Below are 13,547 nucleotides of genomic sequence, written 5' to 3'. Positions count from 1 at the left end.
GTGAATATGTGTTAATTATTATAAATTTGGTGTATAGATGGAGACATACACTAAGTCTGGACAAGAATTTTTCTATAGTTAAACACTCTCCTTTCAAATGCACCAGACATATGAACTAGATCGCTGACCAAACATCTTGAAAAAATATTAGAAAAATTTATAATAGGTTGGAGGTGACCAAACAAATAGGTAGGATAAAATCATTAACTATAATATGAATTAAGAAGAAATTGGATTTTATTCAGCTGGAATTTAATCGTTATCAAAATAATTAGAATTAGCTATTTGGATGGTCGATTTTTACTATTTATAAGTCCTTTAATATCTGGGGTAATTACTATTTGCCCCTTACATTTTGCTATATTATACTAGTTATTCTTTAACATTTAAAAATTATATTTTTCATTCTTTTATTTTATAATTTTATACTAAAAGTCATTCCATAAGAATTTATGTTAAAATAATCGTTAGTTAAGTTTAGGTTTATACTATGCATCACTTAATTTTTGGTGTATATGTAAATGCCTTTATATTTTGTTTATTGCATTAAAATTCTCTGACATTTTGAAAGTCAAATTAAAGAAATAAATTAATAAAAATATAATTTGATTTTTAAACTTTGTATGAAAGTTAAAATTATAGTGTAACAAAATTAATAATAATAATAATATTTATTTTATTTTAATAATTTAAAATTAAATTATATAAATTTTCAATATCTTGCTAAATATAAATATCTTTAAAATGTTTAAGTTTTATTAGGATTAAATTATACTAAAAATTAAAGCAAGTAAGAGATTTAATGATTAAGTTGAATTTTTTGTCAATTTACTCTTTTAACTCTCTTGATTTAGAATGAAAGAGATAATAGTTAGTTCTATTAAAAGACAAAAAAATCTTATATAATAAATAAACTATAAAGGATAATTTGTGAGTAACACAAAAATAATAAGAAACAAATAGTATAAAACTAAATCTAGTTAATGATTGTCTGATAGAAGAATTTTTTATATAAAAGTATAAAATAGAAAAATAAAAAATATATAATTTATAAATGTTAAAAGGGTAATTAGTATAATATAGCAATTACCCTTAATATTTTAATATCTTGACAAATATGCCTAATAGCCTCGTCCAAGTTCATAAAAAATAAATTAATAAACAAAACATTTGAGTGTGGTCCTATGATTATCATATTGTGTCTGCGAGTTCTTTTACATTCATGGGATAACACAAACTTGTGCCATTAAAACATTGGCTTGCAATAATATTGTATGTTATCTCAGTGGGATGAACAGGATCAAAGAAGACGTGTGCTTTCCTATTTTCGCAAGCTTTCCAATCTTTGGAAACACATAATTCTGAATCAGCAATCCCTGTAACCAAGAAAATGCAAAACTTTCAAATGAATCTACAGATCAAATATATAGCAAAACTATAATAGAGTTGCCATTAAGTGCAGAGAAAATAGTTAAAAACAAATTATTGAATTTATCTTTTTTAGTTAAAAACTTAATAAACGGTAAACTACATAATTATTTTTTCGCTTTCAACAGTTGCCATAATATAAATTTTTATGATTTTATAAACGTGATATATATATATATATATATATATATATATATATATATATATATATATATATATATATATATATTTCAATTTGTATCAATTAGTCAATTTAATACTTTAACTTCCGATTTAACCTAGAAAACACCTAAATTCTTTTTATTATTTAAACACCTTAGTGTATTTCGTGTTTAATGAAAACACATATCAAAAAATATAAAAATATCATAAAAAATAAATTTATTTATCTATTAGATTATATCAGAAGTTAAGATATTAAACAGATCAAATAACCAACAACTTAGAGATATAAATATGCATTTGGTCTTCTATTAATGGCGGACAAAGAAACTCGAAGTCGATAATTTATTTTAACAAATGTAAATATTAATCAATTACTATATAACAATTTTCAAATACAAATTTTAATTGTTACGCATTTAAATATATACTATTTTATCGTGCATAAATGAATATGCCATTAAGTGCTAAACCATTTATTGAGATATATCAAATACTTAATTAGTTTTGCTAGATAGTTTCAACATTTAAATAAATTAGAAAAGAAAAGAAGGAAAAACTTACCGTAGTGGGTAGGGTTTTGTACAATGTCATAGGTAAGATTAAAAGTTTTTGCAAAAACGAAAGTTGAGCCTTGAAGTGACCTCAAATCGTCAACCACTTTGGCATATTTGGCATTGAAGATCTTCAAATAACTATTAAGCTTCTCGTCACATTCATTCCTTGCGCGTAGCTCTTTTGCAATACCCGGAAAACAACCTAAAGGAGGAAGCTCGAAGACCACAAATTTTCTAGCTCCCAATTGGTACAACTCCTACAAAACCCAGCCATCACTTTAATACTATACATAATAAAATCTTACTGCTACACATAACATATATATACTGAAGTATACATTTTTGTGTGCATCTATATATATATATATATATATATATATATATAACTAATTAATTAACTGATAGACTATAATTATATATATTTGGTCGAAATGGCCGAGTGAGATAGACTATTTACCTTTAAATAATCTCCGAGTTTCTTCACAAGTAAACTGGAGAATTCATCGGGATTAGTTGGCCGAATTGTAATATTAGGTTTTAGAAAATCCTCAAAGTTAAAAAGAAAATCATTGTTCCCGATATAAACAACAAAAATAGACTTTGACAAGTAATTTGCAAGCTCAGTCTCGCTCTTGTAGCGCAATGGTAAAAGGTTCTTGACCGTCTTATTGAATAGGCTGACTTGTTTTCCCATGCTTAAATTAATTCCGACCTATAGAGTAAAAAGTAAACAACATATTCAGAGTTAGAAATAAAAATTGTTAAAAAGGAACTTTTATGTGAGAGGCAAATTATTTTGTCAAGTCTTTCAATTTTATTTTATTGACTCTTTATATTATATATAAAAGATCAATAAATTAAATATATTCCATTAAACATGTATAAGAATCTTTGATTAAATTAAAAATAAAATAAAAGAATTAGTGAAATAAAATTAAAAATCTAAAAGCACAATAGAATAAAACTGAAATATTCAGAAACTTGAGTTTTGTCAATGGTCAAAGGCAGTAACACACGTGTTCACGAGCAGTTTCACAGAAAATTCCAGCCGAGCCAGATGCGTAGTTTAGACCATCGTAGATATCTTCAATATGAAGCGTTGCCACTTGCATGTATGGCCGTTGGAATTTCAATCCAAGCCATTCGGCTGCATTATAGAACAAAATCATTACTTTGATTTGGAAAAATGGAGGTTAATTTGCTTATTTGGCATTTATTATGAATGTCCGAGCAAAATAATATGTATAAAAATTAATGTACATAAGATTACAATGCTTTGAGTGATACTGTCACTTGGGAGAACTGGAGCGGTTTTCAATCTAAGTCTCCTAATACATTATCTATTAATATCGTCTCCCCTCTTATCTCATAGTGTAGTTCAGGATCTATTAAAATAATTAAATAGATTTAAACTGACAATATTTAAATAATTATGATTTCAGAAAAATACGTCAGTCAACCAAACTGAATCAAAATTAATAACTGAATTAAAGATTGATTTGATTGAAATTTTAGCTTTTATCCGGTTTTACCGATCCCGACTCAATAAACCTGAAACAACAATATATCTAATATTTAGAAGCGAACGTACCGAAAAAATCTGCAATAGTTCGGCCATTAGTAAATCTACCGGTGGCTCCAAGAGGATGATCTATGCCATAAGGAAAGTAGTTTGCTTTTGCCTTTGTCGAAAGCCAATTATTATTACCAGCATCAAGAAGTGAATCTCCAAATATAAACAATGCAGGCACATTGTTTGCTCGAGACCTAACCAGGAAGAAGCATAACAGGCAAAGAAACAACAGTGAACTGTAATTTCTTGTCATTCTGTATGTCTTTGAGAACATATATTATGCAATTGATGTCTTTGCATATGCAGTGTTCTCAAAGAAATACTGGAGACAAATATGAGGCGCAGATTATCAATTTGGTTCAACGTTTAAATAGCAATTAATTTAGTAATTCTTTGTGGAAAAGGGTGTGCAAAAAAATCTTATCTGTGCTGACAGCTAATTAGAAAATCTTAAAGATTGGTTTGTCTAATTTTCAGTTGAGTTGTTGTATACATATCGGAACTTCCTAATTATAGAAAGTGAATCTGAAAAATGAGGCCTCTAAATATAAAATTAACAACTCATTAACGTAGAGTAATATAAGATGTTAAGTATAAAATAGCAACTCAACGTAGAGAAAATATGGGGACATTTTGTGTTCTTATCTAATTTTAGGCATAACAGTTCGAAATGACAAATCCTAAACTAGAATCAGAACGACAAGTCAAATCTTAAAATCCAAGAATCATAGAAAAATCAGTTACAAACAATAAACTCATTACGTAAGCATTTCTTTTTCTGTTTGATGTACCATTTTACATCAGTTAAATACCAATGTTTAATTCAAAAATTGCGGGTCTGATCGCTTTGGTATGAGATGATCTATTCTGAATCAAAGTTCTAACAAAAATTTTACTATATATACAATCCGAAAAATATGTTATTTATGCATTTTAATTTCAATCGGTTAGTTTAATATTTTAATTTTTGATGTGCTTTAATAGACACTTGAATTTATATTTTATAATATTTAGGCGCCATTTATTTACGGAAAATATTTTTCTAAAAAATATTTTTCTTTATCTTTTAATGTTTGCGATATTAAGAAAAAATAATTCAAAGAAAAATAACTTACTAGTCAAAGAAAAATCATTTTGAAACACAAAAAATAACTTTCCATTTTCAGAACGAGAAGTTATTTTCTAACACTTAAAAACCCGTCTATTAGATTACCAATACTTATTAAATACAAAGACATATGAAAAAGAAAATTAACGTTAAAAATTCTTTTAAATACAATCTCCTCTCTTGCTTCTCCCTTCAGTACCATTTATAGGCTCAACAAAATAAGTTCAATACACACATGAGATGTGATAGTATATACTATTATTTTAGAAAAAATAAATCTAAATTCTAGTCAAATATTAAAAAATATTTTTCAAATGATTCTTAATATTGCAACCAAATGTTAGATACTTTATATTCTTTTGAAAAATATTTTTCAAAGAAAATGTTTTCCAAAGATAAAATTATTTTTTGCAAACAAAAGGGAGCATTACTATTTTAAAAAAATATTAAAGAAATAAAATACATGTTACTCTTTTGATACGAAAAATATTTCTGTCCTTGGAGTCATCAAACCACAAAGTTGTCTTTTTAAAATTTTATCCTTAAAAAAATAAGATTTTAATTGTCTAATAAATTAAGTGAAAAATTAAAATATTAGATAAACTAATCGATATAAATTTAAAGACAACAATATATCTTTAGCCATACAATAAATTGGAACCTTAAAACCAAAAAAGTTATTGTCTAAATCATAATTCATGATAGTACATCTCATATGAATCGTAAACCAATATTAAATTAAAACAATGAAAAATTTTCGCCAACCATGGTCTAAACAAAAATTCGTCATAAGCTTAAGTATATTAATAGTTGGGAGAAAAATACATGTCTTTTTATATCTTAATTATTAATTTAATTTTAAATTTTAAATTTTTTAATAATTTTATTTAATTATTTTAAAATAAATATTTATATTTTAAATTTATCTTCAAAAATACTTTTCAGCAATAATTTTTAAAATTTTATAATAAAAAATAAATAAATTAACAAAATATTTACTACATTTAGATGTAAAATGTACGAGAGGATGTATATATGTGAGACATTTAATGATTGTATTTTTAAGTTTAAGATAATTTTTTTACTAATTTATAATTATTATTATTTTAGTAACCACAGCTGATCTGCCGCGCTATTCTTTTTATCTTAAAATTTTGAAAATAGTCTTTGGACAATGTTTTTGAATATAAATAAAAAATATAAATATTTAATTTTAAAATTTTAAAATAATTATATAAATTTATTAAAAGTGTGAAGTTCAAAATTAATTAATAACTAGTTTTTTATCCACGCATTGCACAATCGTTATTATTATTTTGATTATAAAATTAAATTAATAGATAAAATTTAATAATTTTTTTAATATTTAGTACTAATTTATAATATTTTAAAAAATAATAGCAACCTAACTATTTTTAAATGTTCTTTTTAATATTTTAAAATTTTCTTAGTGCAATAATATAGAATTTATTTATTAATTAATTTTAATATTATATAAATTAATACTATTAATATAATTTATATTGCTATTTTTTAGAATTAAAAATTTATTATATAATCAAAAATCAATTTATTATTAAAAATAATATTAAAATATACTTAATATGCTATTTTTTAAGATTAGAGTTAGTGTCTAATTATAAATTTAATTTTAATTAATAAATTAATAAAAAATTTATAAAAGTATACATAAATTTTAATTTCATTGTTAAAATATATATATATATATCAAAATAAGAATTTTATATGTTAAAAATTGAACATAAGAAAGAATTTTAACATTTATATATATATATATACATATATATATATATATATATATATATATAAAATAGATTTTTCATTTAAAAAAGAATTACTAATTTAATAATATCGAAATGGCTAATTCAAAATAACTTTATTATCTGATATGACGTGAACATTAGAGAAGGTGGCGCCATGAACAGACGATGCGAGTGTGTCGCGATGAGTAGACCATGCGCAACTGTCTGTATTTTGTACCCATTATTAAGGTTGTTCGCTCTGATGAACTCGATGATTGTTTCTATCTGTTCCATCACATCAGTTGTAAAATTGCAATAGAAATGCATTAAGGTTAGGGTAATTGATACCTTAAAATGGGTATTAACTTATCACTGTATGCCCATGATCTTACAAGACAAACACTTAACTGAACTCCTCTTTGCAGTCCATCAACACGTAACTAGCAGCAGGAAAAATACAGCAAGAAATGGAATTGAAGCCACGACAAATCCACATGCAGAAAGAATCAAGAAAATTGACCAAACTGATTGCCACGTCGAAATTCTAGACCCGTGTGAAATTCCCAGTAGATAAAGTCCTTTCTATCATTTATAGACATCTTTAATAAAATTAGATTATTAATAACAAATAGAAATGTTAGTATTGGATTATTATATATATTTTATATAAATTTCAGAGTACTGTTATTATAGTCATTTTTTAATATTTTTACATATTTATTACAGTATTTTATAAAATTTGAATTAAATTTATATAAAATATTTTAATATGTAATTTTATATAAAATTATATATTAAAATATTTTTACACAAATTTTTATTATTTTTTATAATAAATTAATATAAAATTTTATAATGTTTATTAAACGAATAATGTAATTAGAATACTTATATTTTATTATTTAAAATTAATAATTATATATTTATTATCTATTAGTTTAATATATAATCGAAAACAATATATCAAGACGATTTCCATATTAATTAGTGATTTTATTTGGCCTTTAATTTAGACATTAAATAAAAAAAAAACTTCGAGATATCTTTTTATTAAGGAAAAAACGAAAAGGAAATCATCTTTCTTATTTTCAGAAAAAAAATACCATGGCTCTTCTTCTTCTTTGTGCCTCCCAATCTCTATCTCCTCTATTAGTCTTTTTACTGACTAATTACTTTCCTATAAATACTAACCGTTTCCCGTCTCCATTGCACCATCAAAGTAGCTTCTCTTCTCTTCTCTTAACAACATGGCTTACATTTCCTTGCTTTCTCTTAGTCTTGGCTTTCTTGTTCTCTTCCATGGTTGTATTGCTCAAATGGAGCAAGTAACTTCGCCGCCTAGCCAGCAAAAAAGGCAACTGCGGCAAGACCAATGTCAACTCAGACGTATAACTTCTGCCGAGCCCTCTCGTAGGTTCCAGTCAGAGGCAGGTGTCACAGAGATTTGGGATGAGAATGATGAACAGTTCCATTGCGTTGGTGTTGTAGCTATGCGCCATACAATTCAAGCAAGAGGCTTATTGTTGCCTCAATATGTCAATGGACCTAGGCTTATATACGTACTCCAAGGCATGGAGTCTTTGATCTTGTGTTTTATAAATGCATTTTTCCTCGTGGACGTTTAAATTACTGATCCTTTAACTTCATTTTTTCATTTTCTTCATATATTGTCAAAGCAGGTAATGGTGTTCAGGGATCTGTATTCCCAGGTTGTCCTGAGACATATCAGTCACCATCTCAATCACATTCAGCCCAAGGATCTAGCCAGAGAGACCAGCACCAAAAGGTTCGACAAATACATGAAGGTGATGTCATTGCTTTGCCTGCTGGAGTAGCTCAATGGGTTTACAACAATGGTCGATCTTCTCTTATTCTTCTACAAATCATTGACACTAGCAATCCTGCCAATCAGCTCGATCAGAATCACAGAGTAAGAAGAACATACTTAATAAACTTATCTTGCACAGTCATATTAATTAGTAATGACTCAGTATTTTCTTAATTTGATGTGTCATTTTCAGGATTTCTTCCTTGCTGGCAACCCGCAACAACAATTACAGAGTCAAAGAGGCCAGAGAAGGCAGAGCCGAGGGGGCCAAAGCACAAGGGGCCGAGAAGAAAGATCTGGCAATGTCTTTTCAGGCTTTGATGAGCGACTGATATCAGAAGCTTTCAACATCGATACCGAGCTTGCAAGGAAGATGAGGGGAAAAAGTGATAACAGAGGCATAATTGTGAGTGTTGAACAAGATCTTGAGATGCTAACCCCACAACGAAGCCAAGAAGAAGAACGATATCAACGAGAAGAAGCATCTGAGGAGAGAGGTGGAAGGACATACAATGGCTTGGAGGAAACTTTCTGCAACGCTAGACTCGAATACAATATCAACGATCCATCACAAGCTGACACTTACAACCCAAATGCTGGTCGTCTCACCACCATCAATAGCAACAGCCTTCCGATCCTCGCATATCTCCGGCTCAGTGTTCAAAAGGGCATCCTCTACAGTGTGAGAAAAAAAACATGAAATTCAAGCAAAATAATACCATATTACAATTTCTTTAGTTTTACAACATTTTTATGTTTTAACGATGTGTATTTCTGGATCAAATTCTGCAGAATGCCATGATGACACCACACTGGAACCTGAATGCCCACACCATATGTTACATTACTAGAGGAAGTGGTCGTGTCCAGATTATTAATGACCATGGAGAGACAATGTTAGATGGGCAAGTCAGGGAGGGTCAGATACTAACAATCCCACAAAACTTTGTGGCAATGTCTAAGGCAAGCAATGAAGGCCTCGAGTGGGTATCCTTCAAGACTAATGACAATCCAAAAATGAGCCAGATAGCAGGATCCGTCTCTGTAATCAAGTCCATGCCAGAAAAAGTGATAGCAAATGCATTTCAGGTTTCCAGGGAGGATGCTAGGAGGCTTAAGGAGAATAGACGGGAAATCATGATGTTAAGTCCCAGTTCTAGGTCCAGATACTGAAGGAGCTTGTAACATAACTAGCAAATCTTCAATGTTTTGTAATAATAAAATGCACTGTGCGCCTACCTAGAGCCTACATGTATTCAGAAATTAAGTCCTGTTGGCCATGAGGAGCTAGGGACTATTCTTAGTTCCAAGAATATGTGTATATTTCTTGCACAAGAAATGAAAGTCTAACTAGCATTGAGTGAAACAAATACGAGTGAATAATATCTATTAGCACTCTGAAGCTCTGCATTTTCATCAGAATCAGAAGATGACTATAACAGATTGCTAAATCCACCCCGTTCCATTGCCATTCCTTGTTGCATCATTAAGATAAACCATAACACATTACTGATCATTTCAATTAAATTGTTATGGTCGCTCCATTTGATATACTACTGATGTACTCTGTTTTACATGTATGGGGGACAGGGTTTAATGTGTATTATATAATATAAACACACTACTGACTGCGGACATTAACTTCCCTAGTTCGTAGTCCTTGATTTATAATTTATCTTGTATTGCTAGAAATTGTCATTAGATATGTTAGGGATTCAGGAATTCCCTCCTGCCTTATTTCCATTTGCAAAAGCTGATGTACCTGCTGATAGTTGATCATTTTTCCCCTCCTATTAATAATAAATTGAGCTGCACTGAACAAAACAAGAAAAGAACGAGATAATAAGTTAAACAACAGGTTTTCTCTCATGACCAACCTTTTTAAACAACAGGTTATACAAATCATTGTCGTTGAACGTTTTACAAATGATAAGTTTAATATTTAATCAGTATTAGAATCAACTTAACTAGATTTGGATTTGATCAAAAGTAGTACGGAAAGTTATAACTAGATGGTTAAGCCTGCCAGGAATTTTGCTTGGAATCTATTAGTCCTCAGGACATAAATGCCAAATCTAATTAACAAGTTTAACCGTCAAAAGCATATATGAAACACATCAAATTCGGGAACTTGATCTGCTATGACAAAGAAATTGAAAATAGAAGTTTCTTCATTATGACAAAGCCAGCAAAAACTATGAATTGTTTAAACTACGGCTGCTACTACTACTTCTACTGCTAAGAAAAATAATATTACCCTGCTAAGATAAATTTATTCCATGAATCTACTCCAGAATGGATGTTTCTTCCAGACTTCTTCAAACATGAGATCAACTGGAACATTCTTGGTCTCCGGCAACAATTTCCAAACAAACAGCCCCATGACAAGTATGCAGCCGGCAAAGAAGAAAAATATATAGGCCTGCATAGTACACATCATTGATAAGAAGGCCTGAGCAATAATGAAAGTGCAGAGCATGTTCGAGCTAACTGCAAATGCAAATCCATAAGTTCTTGTCTCTAGAGGGAATGTTTCACTTGGTATCAACCATCCGAGAGGACCCCATGACCATGCGAAAGACATAACGTACAAGCACACAAGCCCCACAACAATTCCAGCCAGTAATTTTGAAAGTGAGCCTGCTGCTGTCAGTTTTAGTAGCAAAATAAGCCCAATTGCCACCTGACTAATAAACATTTGCACGCATGCTTAAAGTAGCAATTTCCTCCTTCCAAACTTGTCCACAGCATAAATCGATACCAAAGTGCTTAGCACGTTCACAATTCCAGTGATCACAGAAGATAAAAGGGAGGCATCATCCTTGATCCAACAGTTTGGAATAAAACAGGGGCGTAGAACATTATAGCATTGATTCCTGTAAACTGCTGAAACACTTGCATCAAGATGCCTATAACTAGAGGTGGACGGCTAGGGCGTTTAAAGACGTTCCAGAATGGAGTCTTGACTTGTCGGGCTACCTCACAGGCAGATTGAATTTGTTTGAATTCAAAGTCAACATCACTGAGGTCTCTAATCTTCTCGAGAGCTTGATATCCTTCGTCTTCTTTTCCGCGCTCAATTAGGCTTGTTGGTGTGTCAGTTATGATTAAAGAGCCAAAAAAGAGGAACACGGCCGGCAAGCCTGCAAGCCCCAAGGAGACTCTATAACCATACGGATGCAACTTTGCAGTTCCATAGTTGACGAGATTTGCGAATAAAACTCCTACAGTAACCAAAAGCTGGAACAGAATGTTGACAGCCCCACGCTGGTGAACAGGTGCAATCTCTGATAAGAATAGAGGAACAGCCTCATTGCCAAATCCTACACCGATACCAAGGAGAATCCTGCCAATGATTAACATAGGGAGGTTCTGAGCACCAGAGCTTAGGCCAGCTCCCAATAGGAAAACCAGTGAAGCAGCAAGAATTGTACGCTTTGGACCAAACTTTTTGCATACAACCGATGCAGCAAAGCTGGAAAAGATAGCAGCTATATAAAGTGAAGATGTAAAAAGCTGAAGAAGCTGATCGTTGTATTTGCAATAATTGTCTTCCCTAGCATGAAGTTTTCTGTGATAAACAGATGGAAAGAATTGGATGAGAAAGTCATCCATGGCTGTCACTCCACCTGAAATCCCAATGTCGTAACCGAACATTAGCCCACCAAAGGCTGCAAAAATCCAACAGAAGAACACATAAACTTGTTTCTTCCATGGAAATCTCCTACCAGCACCACCACCTCTCTCTATATCTACTGCTGTCATCGTTGTTTTCTCTTCCATTCTTTATGTCAATAAGAATGCAAGAGTACGCAATTCGTGGTCTTGGCCTGGTTTTATATAGATTATGTATGTATTCACTTGTTCCTATTTGGATAAGGAGTTCCACTAATTTCGAGTAAGAATCAGTTTTTTCTTTCCTATTTGGAATTGGATTTGCATTAATAATCGAGTAAACATATTGACTTTCCATATTTGTTTCCTTATCCTAATATTAATCCTAATTTATCAGGATTCTGAGTGTTATGCTTCTTTTATTTTAAGTGAGCTATTATGCACTTCATTTTTTCCTTTCAAAAAAATTAATATTTTTTTATTTCAATATACATTCTTGATATACATTTTTGACACATGGACATTGCGATAATATGTAGATTTTATATTCTTGAATTATTATATTAACAATATTACAATTATACATTAACTAATATATAACTTTTCTACAATTAAGCAAGCTTAATTATTTCATTTCTAAAAAATAAACTATCAGTATTATATTAATTAATAAATTACCTTACAAAGTAAATAGTTATTCTCAATTCTGTAACATAGTACATTAATTATATTTTTAGTATTAGCTTATACAAATATAATTAAATATATTAATTAACAAATTGATAAAGTTTTCTTATATTATGCAACATATAATCAATTATACCTTTTATTAATTTTTTTTATATGTGTTTATTTTAGTGTTAGTCAGATAATGTCTTTTCACGCTTGGATGATATCAGAAGTTTTCGACTTGGACGCCGAGCTTGCGAGAAAGATGAGGGGCGAGGGTGATGACAGAGGCATAATTGTGAAATGTTGAGCAAGATCTTGAGATGCTAATCCCAGAAAGAAGACAAGAAGAAGAACCAAATCAAAGAGAAGAAGCATCTCAGAGGAAAGGTGGAAGCAGGTATAAATGGCTTGGAGGAAACTTTCTGCACTGCTAAACTCGAACACAATATCAACGACCCATCACAAGCTGACATTTATAACCCAATTGCCGGCTGTCTCACCACCATCAATAGCCACAACCTCCCCATCCTCGCCTACATCCGGTTCAGTGTTCAAAAGGGTGTCCTCTTCAGTGTACGAATAAGAACATGAAATATAAGCAAAATAATACCGCATTATAATCTCTTTAATCTTACAGCATATTTATGTTTTAACGATTCTGAATCAATATCTGCAGAATGCTACGATGACACCACTCTGGTACCTGAATGCCCACACCATAGGTTACGTGACTAGAGGAAGTGGCCATGTCCAGATTGTTAATGTCTAAATTCAGGAATTCCTTCCTGCCTTAGCTCCTTAGCTAAGAGCTGATATAAGAATCATCTTTTCCTGCCAATTT

The 13,547-nt window shown here is 30.2% G+C and overlaps 2 protein-coding genes and 2 pseudogenes across 2 annotated transcripts; 2 read left to right on the top strand and 2 right to left on the bottom strand.

The window, feature by feature from the left end:
* Positions 1-1,154: 1,154 nt before the first annotated feature.
* On the bottom strand, positions 1,155-4,064 carry LOC8271138 (GDSL esterase/lipase 7). The gene is made up of 5 exons (XM_015725994.2): positions 3,739-4,064; positions 3,164-3,294; positions 2,605-2,859; positions 2,155-2,404; positions 1,155-1,376 (listed from the first exon to the last, which is right to left on the bottom strand). The coding sequence occupies exons 1-5, from the start codon at positions 3,992-3,994 to the stop codon at positions 1,192-1,194; spliced, it is 1,077 nt and encodes a 358-aa protein (XP_015581480.2). The 5' UTR covers positions 3,995-4,064; the 3' UTR covers positions 1,155-1,191.
* A 3,727-nt stretch (positions 4,065-7,791) lies between these two features.
* On the top strand, positions 7,792-9,789 carry LOC8271137 (legumin B). Its single transcript, XM_002530139.3, has 4 exons — positions 7,792-8,160; positions 8,271-8,521; positions 8,613-9,101; positions 9,212-9,789. The coding sequence occupies exons 1-4, from the start codon at positions 7,839-7,841 to the stop codon at positions 9,590-9,592; spliced, it is 1,443 nt and encodes a 480-aa protein (XP_002530185.2). The 5' UTR covers positions 7,792-7,838; the 3' UTR covers positions 9,593-9,789.
* An 851-nt stretch (positions 9,790-10,640) lies between these two features.
* LOC8271136 lies at positions 10,641-12,184 on the bottom strand (annotated as a pseudogene).
* Positions 12,185-12,219: 35 nt separating this feature from the next.
* On the top strand, positions 12,220-13,475 carry LOC125371201 (annotated as a pseudogene).
* The last annotated feature ends 72 nt before the right edge of the window (positions 13,476-13,547 follow it).

The sequence above is a fragment of the Ricinus communis genome, chromosome 9 (assembly GCF_019578655.1).
Source record: "Ricinus communis isolate WT05 ecotype wild-type chromosome 9, ASM1957865v1, whole genome shotgun sequence".
Taxonomy (NCBI): domain Eukaryota; kingdom Viridiplantae; phylum Streptophyta; class Magnoliopsida; order Malpighiales; family Euphorbiaceae; genus Ricinus; species Ricinus communis.
The sequence above is the reverse complement of the archived record's forward strand: the minus strand, read 5'-3'. Positions and strand labels throughout refer to the sequence as shown.

Coding starts and splice junctions, on each gene's coding strand:
- LOC8271138 (XM_015725994.2), bottom strand. CDS start 3,994: ATGTTCTCAAAGACATACAGAATGACAAGAAATTACAGTTCACTGTTG. Junction 3,295..3,738: donor AACTATTGCAGATTTTTTCG/GTACGTTCGCTT, acceptor TCTATAATGCAG/CCGAATGGCTTGGATTGAAA. Junction 2,860..3,163: donor GTGAAACTGCTCGTGAACAC/GTGTGTTACTGC, acceptor TTTACTCTATAG/GTCGGAATTAATTTAAGCAT.
- LOC8271137 (XM_002530139.3), top strand. CDS start 7,839: ATGGCTTACATTTCCTTGCTTTCTCTTAGTCTTGGCTTTCTTGTTCTC. Junction 8,161..8,270: donor GCTTATATACGTACTCCAAG/GCATGGAGTCTT, acceptor TTGTCAAAGCAG/GTAATGGTGTTCAGGGATCT. Junction 9,102..9,211: donor AAAAGGGCATCCTCTACAGT/GTGAGAAAAAAA, acceptor CAAATTCTGCAG/AATGCCATGATGACACCACA.